General features: G+C 32.7%; 2 protein-coding genes across 4 annotated transcripts; both read right to left on the bottom strand.

The window, feature by feature from the left end:
• Positions 1-3,773: 3,773 nt before the first annotated feature.
• LOC140832803 (receptor protein-tyrosine kinase CEPR1-like) lies at positions 3,774-7,106 on the bottom strand. Its single transcript, XM_073197005.1, has 2 exons — positions 4,425-7,106; positions 3,774-4,247 (listed from the first exon to the last, which is right to left on the bottom strand). Exons 1-2 carry the CDS (start codon positions 6,979-6,981, stop codon positions 3,850-3,852), a joined length of 2,955 nt encoding a protein of 984 aa, XP_073053106.1. The 5' UTR covers positions 6,982-7,106; the 3' UTR covers positions 3,774-3,849.
• Positions 7,107-12,883: 5,777 nt separating this feature from the next.
• LOC140832804 (E3 ubiquitin-protein ligase RSL1-like) lies at positions 12,884-15,771 on the bottom strand. 3 transcript variants are annotated; one of them, XM_073197007.1, is made up of 2 exons: positions 15,028-15,583; positions 12,884-13,891 (listed from the first exon to the last, which is right to left on the bottom strand). In XM_073197007.1, the coding sequence occupies exons 1-2, from the start codon at positions 15,119-15,121 to the stop codon at positions 13,071-13,073; spliced, it is 915 nt and encodes a 304-aa protein (XP_073053108.1). In that variant the 5' UTR covers positions 15,122-15,583; the 3' UTR covers positions 12,884-13,070. The 3 variants fall into 3 exon arrangements, with proteins under 3 accessions (XP_073053108.1, XP_073053109.1, XP_073053107.1); XM_073197008.1 differs by having other exon boundaries at positions 12,886-13,891; positions 15,379-15,558; XM_073197006.1 differs by having other exon boundaries at positions 12,891-13,891; positions 15,416-15,771.
• Positions 15,772-17,841: the final 2,070 nt, after the last annotated feature.

The raw sequence follows: 17,841 nt of genomic DNA, 5'->3' as shown, positions 1-17,841 counted from the left end.
ACAAAATATGCAAGCTACATATTTATATAAGAAATTAGAAAAAAAAGTCATAATAAAACCATTAAAATATATTTTATAAAAAGGTAGTAATTTTTATTTTATCTTAAAATTTTTATTTTCCCATTTTTCATTGCCAAAAAATCCAAAATATATCATATTCATCGGAATGTCTTTATCAATTTGATTTCCAATAAATTAGATTTCAAATTTAAAATGTTGGAAGATAGCATATTTTTAGATAATTAGGATTATAATTAATAAAATATTTTTACAATTATTTTATATAAACCGATTTATCTAGTTAGATTAAAATATACTCATTAATTACTCTTATCGACACCTCTTCATGGAGCCTATCGCACATGAGTGTATCGAAATATAGCGACCGCATATTCCAACATCATCAAATATAAAAATATCATTGATTTTTTCCTAAGAATTTGGTTTGTTGATATCATTTTATAATAATTTAGTTTGATATTATTAATTCTTATAACATTTATTTTTAAAAAATCAATTATGTGTTTTAAGTTTATGTGTGTGTGTGTGTCTATATATAATCAATTTCTAAGAATTTGGTTTGTTGATATCAATTTATGATAATTTAATTTGATATTATTAATTCTAATTAATTTAAGTTTCTAACCTGTATTTTTTTTTTAAAAAAATTAATCATGTGTTTCAAGTTTCAACAAGCCAATAAAATTGAACTAATTAAATGACCAGAAGAAAAGTTACAATTGATAGATTAATTAATCAATTTAAAATTTAGAATTTTCAGCGAGTAACATTAATTGATAATTGATTTGACATATAATATAGGGTTGTTTTCAAAGCAAAATTATACATTTCAAAGTATTAGTTTTGGCATTTAGAACTGTGGAAAGAAATTTGAAAGATTAATCTACATTATTAGGACTTTTGTGCATAAAAATGTTTCTAATAAGTTTTTTGAGTATTTTTCACCCCAAAAACGAATTATAATTAAGAGTATTTTAAGTAAGAGTAAGTTTTTTTTGTAAAACGGTCTCACAATATATACGTGAGACAGGTCGATCATGTCCATACCAACAATGAAAAATATAATAATTTGATATAAAATTAATGATTTTTCATGGTCGAATCAGGTTGAATATTTGTCTTACAAAATTGATAAGTAAAATAAATCCCACAATATATACGTGAGACGGGTCGATCATGTCCATACCAAATGTTTAATACATTAATTAGCACAAAAGCAATTTGAATGTATCCTCAAAATTCTCATCCATATGATCAATGCAATCTTTGTTGCACATATCACAACTAAACCATCAATGGTCCCATATTTCAATATAATCAAATATTCTAGATAACAGGCTGGGCTGGAAGGCCCAGTAATATGTTGCTTCGGGCTAGCCCAACTACTAATTTTAGAACTGGACTCACGGGTTTCTTACCGGGCCAGCTTCTTTTGTCCATTTGATCTGTTTAGACACAAACGGATGTAAGATTAGCCAAATCCAGTTATTGGCCGTTGATTTATGCACATATATATATACATTCTAAAAACGTGTGAATATGATATGTTGTTCGACCGGGTCGGACCGATTCCTGATTTGATTAATCTGGTTTTGAATTGTGGAGTAATCGAGGGACGATTGTGAAAGATACCACTTGGGCCGGATTAGATAACCGGTTTGAGAGTGTGACTCAATTCAAAGCTGGAATCAAATTGAACCGGATTAGATTCAGATTTTTCTCCCAATCGTTCTGTATGTACACGAAGAAATTATTTACGAAACGAAGTAATAAAACATTAGAAAATATCATTTATCAAATTCATATGACAATTACTTAACATCGCCGGCCATAAACTAAATTAAGTAGGAAAAAACTTGTGTGAGACGGTCTCACGGGTCGTATTTGTGATACAGATATCTTATTTGGGTCATCTATGAAAAAATATTATTTTTTTATGCTAAGAGTATTACTTTTTATTGTGAATATGGGTAGGGTTGACTCGTCTCACAGATTAAGATACGTGAGACGGTCTCACATGAGACACGCTCAGTTAAGTATGAGCACCACGTTGCGACGTACCTAACTCATGAAAGGAATGGTATATTTCTATGTTCAACGATGAGAAATTGTTGGCATGTGTGTGTGTGCACTACAAATTTTTTTTTTTAGCGACGAGTTTTTCCGTCAACGTAGCTAAAGCCATCGTCGCTAAATATTGCGACGGTTTCTCAAAACTTGTCGCTAATTGATTAATAATGGAATGTGTATGAACGGTCGAATTCAATTAAAAATGTTGTTGACCTTTGCTCTATAATTGAGCATAATTATGAAATTTAATTCTCAGAGTTAATCGCTATGCATGAGTGGTGATATCCCTGCGGATGTCCGGGTCATGGGTATTAGATGAGCAAACACATCCCAGAATTGTCGCGGCTCTAAGAGTGGAATATTCAAGTTTTGGATTAATGATTGAATATTGCAAAAAATTATTTTTGGGATTTACTAGTGTCGTTTTTGGACTGTTCGTCCGTTAAAGCGGTACGTTTGTTAAGAGATCAACTAATCAGGCAGTGTATGTTCTAACAAGAACCACTGCTTCTTCGTTTGGTCATGTGTGATGTGATGTTGCTTTGGATGTTATTATTCAAGACTCGATTAAATAATATATCAATATTTTATTAAAAAAAATTATTAGGGCTAATGCTTGGTAAAAATTTGTGTGAGACGGTTTTATATGTCGTCTTTTGTGAGACATATTTCTTATTCGGGTCATCTATGAAAAAATATTATTTTTATACTAAAAGTATTACTTTTTATTGTGAATATAGGTATGGTTGACCTGTCTTACACATAAAGATTCATGAGACCGTCTAACAAGAGACATACTCTTTATTTTTTGCTCTTTTTAACTTGAGACAAAAAAAAAAAAAAAAAAAAAACCTATATAATCAATCAGCTATGTACAAACTTCTTTTCCAATAAATTATTTTAAAAAAAAGATGGGATAAAATAGGACCCTCCAAATATTATAAGCAAATCGTAAAGGGCGGAATCATAAACCCCATTTTCATGCAAGTTAAAAGGAGTCCCTCCGAATCAGCACATTCTTTTTCTTTATAATCACTTTCATTTGATTGGACTTCTTTCACCTTTAAAAAAAAGAATGGGGAAATAAGTTGCAATAAAATAAAATCTAGAGAATTATTTCCTTTTTTTTGGTCCAATAATGATGATCATCATGGTCCAAGCGTCTCCAATTTATTGGTGTTGCTTACATAAATTTCATTATATATATTATCACACATATCTAGCATCGCACCGACGTGACGTCTATCTTTTGGATGTGATAAAATTGTACGTCCAATACGTTGATGTTGAATGTGTTAACTTATTATGGACTGACTATCATGAAGGGGCATTTTCATATGTTGCTGTGATCTAGAACATGAAACACATTCGAACAAATTCACAAATCTATTATTATTTTCATGCACCAAAACAAGATCAAGGACTTGCTAGAGTAGATGAAACGAGTTTAATGCAGTTTCATATTCGATCTTGGTGGTTTTATTTTTATCAAGAGGTCGTACTTTGATCGATCTGATCACTCTTGTTTTGTATCTGTTCTCTCTAGTCAAAAAATGTTCACACACACACACTTTGCTAGCCTGGTCAAAAATGTTCAAAATATTTACAATAAGCAACTGCAAAGACCAGAGAGTAGTATCATGTGTACTCCCACTTATGTTAGAAAATTAAAGACTGCCCGATAAATACTATAGCTTATCCTTTTATGCAACGCTTTCAAGTTTCAATAAGCCATACCCCATGTCTGACTTAAAAACATCACAGATCAAAGCTATTTTTAGGCTTGGTGGTGGTGTCCGCAGTTTTCTTCAGCTTGTTTGATGCCATGCAACATTCAAATCGGCACGGACCTGCCTCGATCAACAACTGAACGACCTCATTCATTGTGGGACGTAAAGCAGGGGTCCTACAGGTGCAACGTATGGCGATTAGAAGAACTTTGATCATCTCTTCTTTGAAAAACCCCGATACTCGTCTGTCGAGTACCTCCAACGCCCCTTCCTTAGTCTCCACCTTAGTGGCAACCCAATATATGATGTTCTTGTTCTCACCAAACTCTGCTGCAACAGGCTTTCTACCAGTTAGTAGTTCCATTAGCACCACCCCAAAACTGTACACGTCACACTTAGTCGTCGCCTTGGAGGAAAAGGCATATTCTGGCACAAAAATAAAGAGACTTAGAGTGCATTTTTAGATAAGAAAGTTGTTTAGATAACACTTTATTTGAAAGCCTAATAAACGATTTTTTTTGGACTCAGTACTGTTTATGAATTCAAACTCGCCCTTAAAATGACATTGAAGAATCGCAAAGCTCAGATGATCAAGAATGTAACCTGGTGCCAAGTAGCCATAAGTTCCTGCAATAACAGTTGTAGTAGAATCCTTTGATTCCCCAGCCTGCAAAACCTTAGCTATCCCAAAATCTGCGACTTTCGGCTGGTAATCAGCGTCCAAAAGTATGTTCGTAGATTTGATATCTCGATGGATAATGGGAAACAACAAATCGTGGTGAAGATACGCCAATCCCTGAGCAATCCCTAGCGCTATCTGGTGTCTTTTAGGCCAATCCAAGATGAAGTTTTTTTCTTTGTGAAGTGCATTCCAGAGGTTCCCATTTGTCATGTATTCATATACAAGTAAGCTGCATTCTGGACTGGAAAGATAGCAGTACAATTTTACAATATTCTTGTGCCTAATGCTACCTAGAGTCTCAACCTCAGTTTTGAGTCCTTCATCAAGAATCAACTGGTCCTCAGGAGGTGAATCTTTAGCTTTTCGACTGGTCCAGAGTTTCTTGACAGCGACAAATTCCCCATGTTTCAGATGAACCTTGTAAACGGTCCCAGATCCTCCATATCCCACAATGTTTTTCTCAATCATGGCCACCATGATCTCATGTTGATCAAAGGTTAACAGGTGGAAACACTTGAAATCATATGAAAAAACTGACGATGAAACTGTATCATCTTTTTCAAACATTTTCTCGTCTTTGCTTAGACATCTTTTTAGAAACAGGATGGTTCCAAGAACTACTATTCCTAAAGAGACCCACCCGATAAGCCAAGCATGGTTTATTTTCTTCCGGTTATAAACTTGGGAACATACGGGAAAGTTATGATCAGAAGAGTAACGGTTAGAAGGCATACATAAGCTTGGATTGCCCGAAAAAAACTTCAACAATCCACTCTTTATGAATGACATAGGAATCGGTCCTGAAAGATGATTGTTCGATAAGTTTAAAGAATTGGGAAGCAGTTCACTCAGCCTTTCTGGGACTTCTCCGGTAAACATATTACTTGACAGATCAAGAACATTGAGAGATTTCAGTGAAGAAAGCGATTCGGGGATCAAAGAACTCAGGTTGTTACTTTGTAGAAGAAGAAGATTGAGCAATCTCAAGTCTCCAATTTCCGAAGGTATGGGACCGGACAAAATATTGTTACTAAGATCAATTTTAACCAAGTTCACAGCAAGAGAGATTTCAGATGGGATAACACCTGAAATCTTGTTTCCTTGCATGAAAAGTTCTGATAAGTTCTTGGCATTTTCAATGGATCTTGGAATATAACCACTCAAATGATTATATGCCAAATCGATTATCGAAACATGAGCAAGACTAAAAATCCCTTCTGGTATATTTCCTTCCAAATCATTACCGCTAACACGAAAACGGATTAAAGACTCACATTTTGCGTAACTTCCCGGCAGTTCACCAGAGATCGAGTTCTGAAGCATGAGCAGGTAGTTCAGTTTCCCTCCGCTGCACAACCCTTCCGGAAGTTTCCCAGAAAGACGATTCTCAGACAAATCCAAGGCAACCATGGCTGATGATTTTCCAAGATTTTTTGGGACTTCACCAGTCAAGAAGTTGTCGTAAAGGGACAACGTGTTTAATGTTGTCAAATTCGCAATAATAGCTGGGATTTCCCCTGTCAGACTATTGTTGTAAAGTTGAAAAACTTTCAGATTTGGGAGCCGACATATGGATTCTGGTATACTGCCACTGAATTTGTTTACAGACATGTCTAAGTCTTCTAGTTCTGTCAGATTTCCAAGCTCCTCAGGTATTTCCCCATCGAGTTGGTTGTAGTAAAGTTCCAGCTGCTTCAAATTCTCTAGCTTTCCAAGTTCTTTAGGAATTCGTCCCGTCAGATAATTGCCACTCAATTCAAGATCAATCAAGGAACTCATGTCTCCTATAGTGCCCGGGATTTCGCCAAACAACATACAAGTTGTCAGCACCATGGACTGAAGTTTGATCAAACTTGATATGTTGTGTGGCAGTTTCCACAAGCTGAACCCTTCGTTTTCGTTAAAATTCAGCACCTCAAGATTTGTGAGATTTACGATTGATAAAGGGAAGTCACCAGAAAAACGGTTGTAAGAAAGATCAAGAATCTTTAAAGCTTTCAAGGGAGAGAAATCTGGTAATGAACCTGTGGAACGTGTAGAACTCATGTTTAGTTCTTCCAACAAAATACACGCCACGATGCCACGAGGGAAGGTTTCATTAAAGTTGTTGTTTCCTGCACGAAGAACCCGTAGTTTCGGAAGAAAGGAGCAGACTTGATCAACAGGAAATTTCCCAGACAGAGACCATCCAGAGATATCAATCTGCACAACATTTTCTTGATCATCACAAGATATCCCGGTATAGTTGCAATAACCGCCGTCGTCCCATTTGGCTGAATAATTCCCCAAGAGTGTACTCTTTGCAATATCAAAGAACCGAGACTGAATCTCAATGGTAGCAAGGCAAGAACGAAAAGACGGGAACACGATCAGAAAAAGGAAAAATGAACGTGCCAAAACCATACTACACATGATCGAGGCCCAAGTTTTAGCTATTTTTGTTGCTGCAAAGGATGAGGAGAGGAAGACAAGAGACATATAAAGCAATAAGATCAAAAAAATCTAAAGAAAAGAAGAAAAAGGAGGTTCTTGCATTGTTGTATTGATTGAGATAAATTTAAAGAGGCGCATATATTTGCATAAAGAAGCTTTATGCCTATACTCTCCCACTACAGAATAATAACATCAAGCATGATCGATAGCTTTATATCAAATAGATGTTTGCTAGCTCGCAGTTTGTTCGATATTTTCGCACGGAGGACGTTGATCATGGCCACTTATTTCTGAATCATTCGATTCTGTGTGCATCTTGTATCTTGTTTACTATACATATAGCGTGTTCTTTGTCACCTTGGCAAGGCCTTAAAGGTACCAGAGTCACCTAGCTCGTTGGAACTCAGGGCTAAGATCATGGAAAGACGTATATTTTCGCGACTTTAATCAATTAATGTCTCATCATTCGTTCTTACCCAACCACAAAACATAAGAGATGGGGAAAATTAAAAGTCTGATAACACTTGAGGGTGAGATTTGGCTTGTGAGCTTGTTGGTTATCAAGACTACTCAATGCTATCATATGGTCAGCGCGGGAAGCAGTCTCATTTTGTGGTGAAATGAACCGAATTGAGAGAAGAAAAATTTTTAGGCTCAAATTAGTTATATTCTGAACATGTTCGGGACCTGCTTGAAATAAATGTTCGAAATATATAGCTATATTATATTAATAAAATATTAAAGCTCGCCCAACGTTTGCAAACTATGAACAAAAAAATTTGAGCTCGAGTTCGGTTAAAAAAAGTTTGAACATATTCAAGTTCGACTCAAATTCGATAATTCCGTTTCGATTCATTTACACTTGCTTTCTTAATTGGTAAAATTTAGAGTTACGAGTCCTCATTGTGTCCACATCTTGGTATATTCGGTAATTTTGTTCCCAAAATATTTAAATCTGCGTTAGTAATTCTATGCAATGTTTTCAATCGGACCGATGATTGACCGATTTATCTTAAAAAATAGTTCAACGAGTCTTATTGGTTGGACCCAAAACAGTTATAATTTGTACAATAATAATTAATATAGTAAATGATATTTAAATTCTAAATATGTTAAATAAGTATATATAAATAATTTTTTTTATGCAAGTTAAAAATAACAATATACATATAATTATATATATATATATATTTAAAAATAAATAAATCAAAATAAAGTCTAATATTACTAAAATACTATTTTTAGTAAAGTTCAAAATCAAAATAATTATATATAACTAAAAATTAAATTTTAAATATAAAAAATAATTATTTGAAAATAAAAATAAAAAAATTTGATTTTTTTTAAAATTAAAATGTGCGAATCTATCGGACCGATTCTTAACCGATTTGATCGATCAAATGGTTTTGTAGCACTTTTTGGACCGGAGTCACGATCGATTCCCGGTCGGTACGGTTTTGAAAATACATGTTTTGTGTGCATAAGTTGGTGTTTCTTATTTGATAATGAATGACTTAATTATTTAAGTTGGCTAATTTTTTTCGTTACTTCTAAAATTTATTGTAGTTTATAATAATTTATTGATTTTTTTTTTCTATTAGAAATAATATGGTCATTCATGAACACACTATGATATTAATATAGTCACTCCATACTCATCATTTATTGTAACTAATGTTTTCGTGTACACGTGCATATAAAAATTTAATTTATAATATATTTAAAAAATAAAATTGTTTTAAAAAGTGTGAAAATTTATAAGCTGAATATTTAAAAATTAAATATAATAAGAAATTTAAAAATATATATGGCATAGCATGGATAGACAAGTAAAATTATGATATTTTAACATGTCGATCAACCCAAAACTGAAACCGGTTCGACGTAACTGGTTCGGAAAGTGCCCCGAATCCATTAGTGAAAGGATCAGGGGAGTTTAATCATTATGGAACCGGTAAGTCCGGATCCGATCCAAAACAGAAACAAGTTAAAAAAAATTAAAAGAAGAAAAAAAAATTGCCTTCAAGTAGTCCACTCAATATCAGTTGGAACAGACCTAGAACTGGTCCATCAACTACCGGTTTGGGTAGTGGGTCGGATTGCTTGGATCTGGAACCAGTTCTGGCGCCGGTGAATCTGGAATCCGTCAAAAGCGGAACCCCGAAACCGTTTAGCATGCCTAAATCACCTACATATATCATGACATTAAATTGTTTAATCTATTACAGGTCAACATTTATTTTTTGTATATATAGAATAGGGCAAAAATTTGTGTGAGACGGTCTCACGGGTCGTATTTGTGAGACGGATCTCTTATTTGGGTCACCCATGAAAAAGTATTACTTTTTATGCTAAGAGTATTACTTTTTATTGTGAATATGGGTAGGGTTGACCCGTCTCACGGATTATGACCCGTGAGACGGTCTCACATAAGACTCACTCATAGAATAGAAACACACACAAAGTGAGTGTGTATAATTATTATATTAGTATATATCAAACAAATAGTAGATTTCTATTTGTATTGCATTAACCAACTTAGGAGAAATTCACATAAATATTATTTCAAACATTTATGTATACCAAATTTGGTCTATTTCTGTACAGCCTAATTTTTATACTTGTTTTCACATAGCCATCCATCTTATTATTATTTAATGGTGGACCCAAAAGGAGAGCCATCCATCTTATAATTTGATGGTGAAATTTATAATTATACCAAAATTAATTGTCTTTAAATTGAAGAAAAATAAAACAAATTATATACATAATCGATCGGATAATATAATATTTATAGTTGACCCATGAAGGTCACAAAATGAAAAAATAAATTAAAAAATCACTCCCGTGCAGTCTAAATGCTTCAACGACAATTATATGTAGGGATGTAATCGAGTCGAGTCGAGCCGAGCCGAATTCTGGAATGTTTGAGCTTTGTTCGTTTATAATCGAGCGGAGCTCGGGCTTTATTTAACGAATATATGCATGGCTCATGAGCTTATTCAAGACTTTATCGAGCCTAAACAAGCTTAATAAATATGAATTATACATTTAAATTTTCATTAAATTAATTAAAAATTAAATTATATATTTAAAGAAAAATATATTATTCTTATTAAAAATCGTAAATTTATTATAATAAATAAATTTAATATATTTTTCTATATATTTCAATAATATGCAAAATCAATAAATCAAATATCAAAACTATTATTTTTTCATCTAAAAGATTACTCATGAACTACACGAACATGTTCACGAGCTAACGGGCCGAATACTGTAAAGCTTGAGTTTGGTTTGTTTATCTTAACGAGCCTCCTTAAAAGAGCTCAAACGAGCTTTTATCGAATCGAGTTTCGAATGCTCACAAACAGTTTGGTTCGTTTACATCCCTAATTATATGTCTTAATTTTCCTAATCATCTTCCTCTCTAGTTGAGGTGGAAAAAGTTATCGAATGGAAAAAAAATCTCTATTTAATTAATAAATAAAATTTCTCTTTCAGTTTTTCTTGTATAAGTCGTCATTTTTACATCAAAGACTATCTCACATATTAATCTTGTAAGACATATTTCTACCTAATCAGATTAATGAGAGATATTATTTTTTATACAAAAAATATTAATTTTACTCTTAATATATATTTGATCGACTCGATCATCTCATTAATATTGTCTCATAACACTGTCTTATGGAAAACCAACTCTATTCATATATTGATGTTCCACCAAATAATCACTTGGCAAACGACATCTAAACAATATGTTTTTTTAGATGAAACTTAATAAAATATCGAGGTTGTATTTAATATAAACCATTTTTTCCCGATTCTTTAATTAAACTTAAAAAAATTGAATTAAAGGAAAATGATTTTATTTGTCTATTATCTTGTTTAATTTTGGGTTTTGGTTCATTAAATTTTCCAAGTTTAGTTTTGACACTAATTTTATCACTAATTTTATATTTTCGGCTATTTTGGTTCAATTTTATATACATCTGACAAATCAGCAATTTTTGACATCATATTACCATTTTTAGTTCTACAACATCAACAATTGAATTAAGAATATTTAAAAATTAAAAGTCAAAATAATTTTTTTTTTTAAAAAAACTAATTTTCCCTTGACTTAAATGGCATGCCCACGGCATATTGGTGCATGACTGTAAAAATTTATTTATCTTTTTAAAAAATAAAATAAGATGCTTTTGGTTTATGTGACATAAAGACGACGTAGCCTTTATTTAAAGCTTTAGAATAATCCAGATAAGTTATCCTAAAACAATAATCGTACCTTTTCATGCATGGACGTATAATTAGTGTTTTTAAAATCGGATCGCACTTTTCGTTCGATTAGTTGTATCATAAATCGGTCACGGATTCGGTCCAGAAAATACTGAAAAACCATTAGACATGTCAGACTGATAAGAACCGGTTGGACCGGTCACAACCGATCAAAACCAATCAAGAATAAGTCTAATGTTCAAAAATTTTAATTTTTTTTAAAAATCATTTTTATTTTTATACAAAAAAAATTATTTTTATATTTAAAATTTATTATTTATTTGTTATATATTGTTATTTTGATTGTGAACTTTATTAAAAATATTATTTAGAAATATTAGACCTTATTTTGATTTATTAATTAGTTTTTTAAAAATATATATTTGATTATATTTATATTGTTAGATTTTAAACTTGCATAAATATTTTATTATTATTTATAAATACACATTTAAGATATTTAAAATATATTATCTATTGTATTATATTACTGTTATTTTATATAATAACTTTTCGGTCCTTATTTGTGACCTATGAGGAGCGAAGTGAAAATCTCATATACGGTTATGTAATAGAGACATGAGCAGTGACGTTAGCGTCGACTATGATTATCTAATAGTTTAAGTACAGTTGATACAGTTGAAGCGCAAGTCCGACCGTCGGTTCAATCGAATTGGTTGTCTAACGATCATGAGCTATTAGGTTGAACCAACATGAGCCTTAGCACTCATGCACAACAATGGTCATGAGTCGTTAGGATGATCCAGCATGTGCCGTAGCCCAAGCCATACACCGTCACTCATAAAATATCTCACCCTTGGAAAATGATTTCTTTCGCCTTGCCTAACACTTGAATCCAGGACCTCCAAGCTTAAGTACCTAGATTCCTGGGTTTAAGTATTGAGGAAGGACGAAAGAAGCTACTTACTATATAGGGGTGAGATATTCTATGAGTGACGGTGTATGAGCATGGACTACGGCTCATGCTAGATCATCCTAACGACCCATGCACCATGACCAGAGGAAGAAGATGAGTAGTAAAAGAATTAAATCTACAAACTTCCATAAAAATTCGTTGTGTTACTTTCTTTACCCCATTTCTCCGGTTTACTTTGTTAAAAACACAGTCTTTTGATTATATCATTACCTAGATCTTGCCGGACCTTTCTGTGCTTTGAAAATTATTTTTAAGTGGTCCAGTCGCATCTGTCCAGTCGAGAAAATGACTTTCACAGTTAACTACTCTTAAATCCGGTTTGTAAATCTTCTCAAACTCAAATATTTAGAAAAAGTAACAGTTGATTAAGGTCGAGATTTAACCAACTTAAGTGAATTATTTTTGAGGGGAGGAAACTCAAATGTTGAGTTATGATGCATTCAGTTCAATTTACTTTGAGAAAATATTAAAATCCAATTTTGAGATTGTGTTTGATACAATATTTTAAGTTGACGTTTGATGTGAAAATAGACGTAGAGGATGACTTATGGTCCATGTGGTCGAGTTTTATTTACAAATAAAGTCAAGTAATATAATATGAATCTATATCAATATAGATTTGCAAGATAATCTATATTCATACAAATAATCATATATCTATAATTATACGTATAACTCTTCTATGTACATATACTGATCAATCCAACTTACTGCTTTAAGTTCTTTTTCCTAAAATATTTCAAGTTAATAATAATAAAAAAATATATTTTTATTTACAATTAATCTAATACCTGGAACAATTTTTTTTTAAAAAACAAAGACTTTTGTTTCTTTGAACTGAAACATTTTTTTGTGAACACATTCAAAAGAAGTAGAATCCAACCCTGTTTTAATCAACATACGTTTCTTGCTGGCTCTACCGCTTCTGTTTGCAGCCACCATGATTCTCAGTCCACTTTGATCCACATCTGTAGCAGAATTCATGCTCACACCTGCAAGTCATATGCACGCACCCCTCGGCCTTTTCGATATACATCTTGCATTTGGGGCATTTCATCCAGTTCTTCTTCTCAGCAAGTTTCTTCACTATCTTCTCGTCTTTCCCCCGTCCCTTTCTTGCATAAAGCTTCTGGAATTCCTTGCAGGTGAACTCAGAATGCCACGGGACATGACATTCCGCACAAAACGATCTCTTGCACGAAATACATTCTATCTTCTTCAAAACTACCCCTGAATCATTTACGAGCAAGGCTGAACAGTCAAGAAAAGGGCAATATAGCTTCTGGGAGTCGGGAATCAGCGATAGACATAGCAACTCGTGCCATTTTACGAGTATGTCATCCGGGACCATCATCTGGCAAGCTTCAAAATTTAGTATGGTCTTGCAGTATAAAGCAGGGCAAGGGATGATTTTCAGATTTTCTCGAATCTTGGAGATGATATGGTTGGATGTGCATTCATAACAAAAGGAGTGCGAGCATTTGTCGTTCTCGAACATCTGCCAGCTTTCTTTGTTCTCTAAACAAATTTCACAGAAGCTTAGAGGTGAATCCTCGAGCAATTGTTCATAATTTAGCATTTCAGGGTTGGGAATAGGTTCTTGCACTGATGAAGATGCATCATTTGGTGGGGCAGCTGTGACAAGAGAAACCAATAATGCTTCGTGAAACTGCAATTCTTCTGCATATTCTGCATCTGCAGTGGTGATTCTGCTACTTTTGATTATTTGAGAGCATACTGCAAATAGAAATTTCGTAACAACAGTGAGAAAAAGATATCAGTTTGTTAGCCGAGGTGATATTTGACGAGCCTGCACAATACAGGGACAGTTACAGGCTTATGGTTTCCTTCTAAGAAAATTAAGTACGCATAAAAATCTAAAACAGGATACAGGGAAGCTCTCATTTATCAGTGTTGTGCTAAAGCATAATCAAGAATATGGAACCTGGCTCTGATGAATGTTTCTAAAATAAGACTGAATAATAAAAATGGATTCAAGTGACTCTTATGCATCTATCAATGATGGAATCATGAAAAGGGGTTAAGCAACGCAGCAGATTATTGCTAACTTTTTCAACCCTCGTGCGGGTAGAATTGCACACTCAAGCCTATCACCCTCTCACGTTTGATCAAAATTGTGTTGGATTATATTTTCTGAATATAACTCACTTAAGCCAAGCAAGCAAGAATGACAGCAATGGCAAACGAGATTACTAGGCAAATCTACCCAATCCTTGCACTAACACAATAGTTCACAATACAATATGTCCTTAATCTTTCCAAATCACCAGCAAAACACTTCACTAACGAGAAAAATTGGCAACATACACTTTGAAAGTTTATCTGATGACTTGCTCGAGTCAAGAAAGTACAGAAAATACGTAGCTTCGGCCACTCATCGGATTTATCTTTTTTCTTTCAGGTGATCCTAAGTAATCATTTTCTACAACATCAATTTTTCTTCCCCAATATCCCACTCAAACAGGGTGATATAGCATCAACATATGAATCTTCCATACTTAACCCCAACCTCAAATCTGGTACTGACTCAAAGTTGTAAGTTCGTCATAGGAGTGTGCTTGTATTACAAATCCATGATTTCAATGAATTGCTTAGAAAAATTCATGTGTTTATGTTGATTTCAAATCCATCCATTACAATATTGAGCTTAAGAGTCAATTATAACAATGGATTTAAAATCCTAGTCGGTTGGAATCAATCTGAAAGCAAACCTAAGATGACCTGATATCTTTTAATCCAACAAACACCGAATAAATAAGTAATAATCGACCCAGATGGGCCGCAATTGAAACTTAGCTCTTGGCTCACTATATATTCAAACAAAATCGAGTAGCAAGTAGCAACGTCATCACCAGTCATGGCTGCCCGCAAGCGCAGCTGGAGCTTGATCCTAAATACAAAATATTGAATTCTCATCTTCATCTTCTGCCTGGATGCTTCATCCATCGTGTAAATTCACATCCCACTAGCACATCAATACACTTACAAGACAAATTTTAACTCAACCAGAGTTGGAAACAGCCGAAAATATCATCCCCATATTTTAAACGAAAACTCAGGGACCAAAATGTGAATATCAGACAACCATGCAGTAAGAAAACAAAACAAAAAAACATGCAAAGGATTCACAATTCAGTCAATTACAGAGCTGCCAAAGAGCATTATCCATTCTACTCTAAAGAACGGCAGATAGCAACACATACTCATCAAAAGAAATAGGAAAAATGATAAAACATTCACCGTCTTTGGACATGTCAACCAAACTCAGCCTCTCCGGCAAATCTCCGATGACCCCAGACTCTAGAATCAACTGATTATTCATGGGTTTGATTATTTTTTTCTTTCTATTGGAATACAGAATCATCCATGCAGGAGCAGTGATGGCAAGGAACGTTCCGGCACAGTAAAATATGAATGAAATGACAAATTCTGACATGTAACAAGGGGAAAGATGGTTATATTGAGCGAAGGAGATTTCGTAAATCGGCCGGAGCTTGATCGGCAACTTTGAGGCATGAGGGCCGGCAAGTGGAGCCCTGTAGGTGAAAATTGGAGTGCCAACCTTCCTTCCGGTCTACCGAGGATTTTATGGATTATTTTAATATATATATATATAAATTTTGTTATGTTACTCAAAACTGTGTCATCAATTGAAATGACATTTATTTAATAATTATATAATTTGATATATCATTATATTCAGTAGATGAGTGTTATTATATGACAGAATGATAGGTATACATGATTGATGAAGAATAGATAAAAATTAATATATATATCTATATATATAATATTATTTATATTCCGAAATAATATTAGTAACTATAACGTTCTTTACTTCTTTATATGTACAATTTTGATTGAATAATTTTCAAAACAAAAGAAATTGATTGCTAAACTTTTACTTTTCTGTATTAACTATAACTATCAGAAGTATTAAATTAAAAAGATTTTAAAATTTTAGTTTTACCTGTAATCAAATTATATTAAAAAAAAAATTGCTTCGAATAAATTATATAATATGAAATTTTAACTTTTAAGTCGACAACTTTAATATTTTTTCTATGTCTCGAATTTACGGGAAGTGTATAGAAGCTTTGATTAAATCAAATTAATAATCAAATATTAATATAATATAGTATTACTACACTTTTGAAAATTGAAAATAGTAGAATATCTTTAAACTATTAGTTCGGTTGTTAAGACATATAGTTATATAAATTGATATAACATCATAAAATTTTGTAAAAATAAATTTTTAAAAACTATTACAATTATTATATTTTAAAACGATTGAGATAAAAGGTTTTCTAATTAGAAAATTAGTTTTACTTTTAAAAATTGATTATTTTTTAGGGGAAGTTGGTGAAAACCCCCAATCAAAACATTTTTTTGGATTCATTCCCTACCCACAAAATTGTGGTACTATGTCATACAAAATATGGTACACTTCATGTGGAAATGTGGTACTAAAAAAGTACCCAAAGACTGAACACAAAAAAAAAAACGACGGCTGAGGACTGAAGGCCAATTTCTCATATTTTTTATGTATTTATTGTATATAAAAGTATCTTGTAGTTTATGTAAGATATAATGTTTTGTGTAAAACTTACAAAGATAAATTATATATATTTTTTTAAAAAAAGGGATTCATATTTTTCAGAATGCAAATAACAATCTCCGTATATATAAATATACAGTTTTGATATATTGACCACCCATCGTGCTCACCTCCATACCTACCAATGAAATGTCGTTCATCTGTACATCTAATAGGTGAGTTACACATCATTTGTTGGTGTGATGAGTGGACAATATATATATATATATATATATATATATATATATATATATATATCAAATAATTAAATAATTCACAATTTTAAAAAGGAACCAAAGATTATAAAACAAAATGCATCTTCAAAATTATTAACTTTAATATAATTTTTGGCAACATTTATTAAGACGAAAATTTTTTTCAAAGGAAAAAGGCACAAATATCGATTACATATTACGGTTCTATGATGATGGTGTGTGCAACAAACCCAACAAAAAGTGCAACCACCAACTAATCCCAACGTCCACGACCCGACGGATCTGCTTTATTAGATCGGATTTAAGATATATTATTATCGTCGTTTATAATATTTTTTAAAACGACAAATATTCGATTATTCGAATAGTATTAAAAATAATTGCATGTGATCGTGTTTGCACAATATTTGGTGTTGCGGGCGTGCCAGGTGCGAAAATGCACCGATGTGTGAAAATGAAAAAAAAAATCTAACTTCTAAAAATTCAAACGACGTGAATTCTAAATTCGACCGTCAGTTATAGTCTCCTAAAACAAATGCAATGCCAAAAATAAAGAAAACTATTGGAAATTGATGCAAATAAACCCCTGACATGATTTTGAATTTACAAAACTGTAGGAATTCATCAAAGACATAAAAAATATAATAAATTCTTGCTGAAATCTAGAATGAGAAGACGTAAAATGCTAGAAATATATTGAAACGCTTGAAAAACTAAAACTTGAAGATTGAATTTTTTTGCAGAGAGTATTTGCAGATTTATCTGTAGAGTTGAGTTGTGTGTGTTTAGAGTTCTTTGCCGATCATTTTTTTCTGAATGTGAGAAGTTCTCTCCACTCCCCCATGACCCAC

The sequence above is a fragment of the Primulina eburnea genome, chromosome 5 (assembly GCF_022965805.1).
Source record: "Primulina eburnea isolate SZY01 chromosome 5, ASM2296580v1, whole genome shotgun sequence".
Lineage (NCBI taxonomy): Eukaryota > Viridiplantae > Streptophyta > Magnoliopsida > Lamiales > Gesneriaceae > Primulina > Primulina eburnea.
This window is presented reverse-complemented; position numbering and strand designations above follow the sequence as displayed.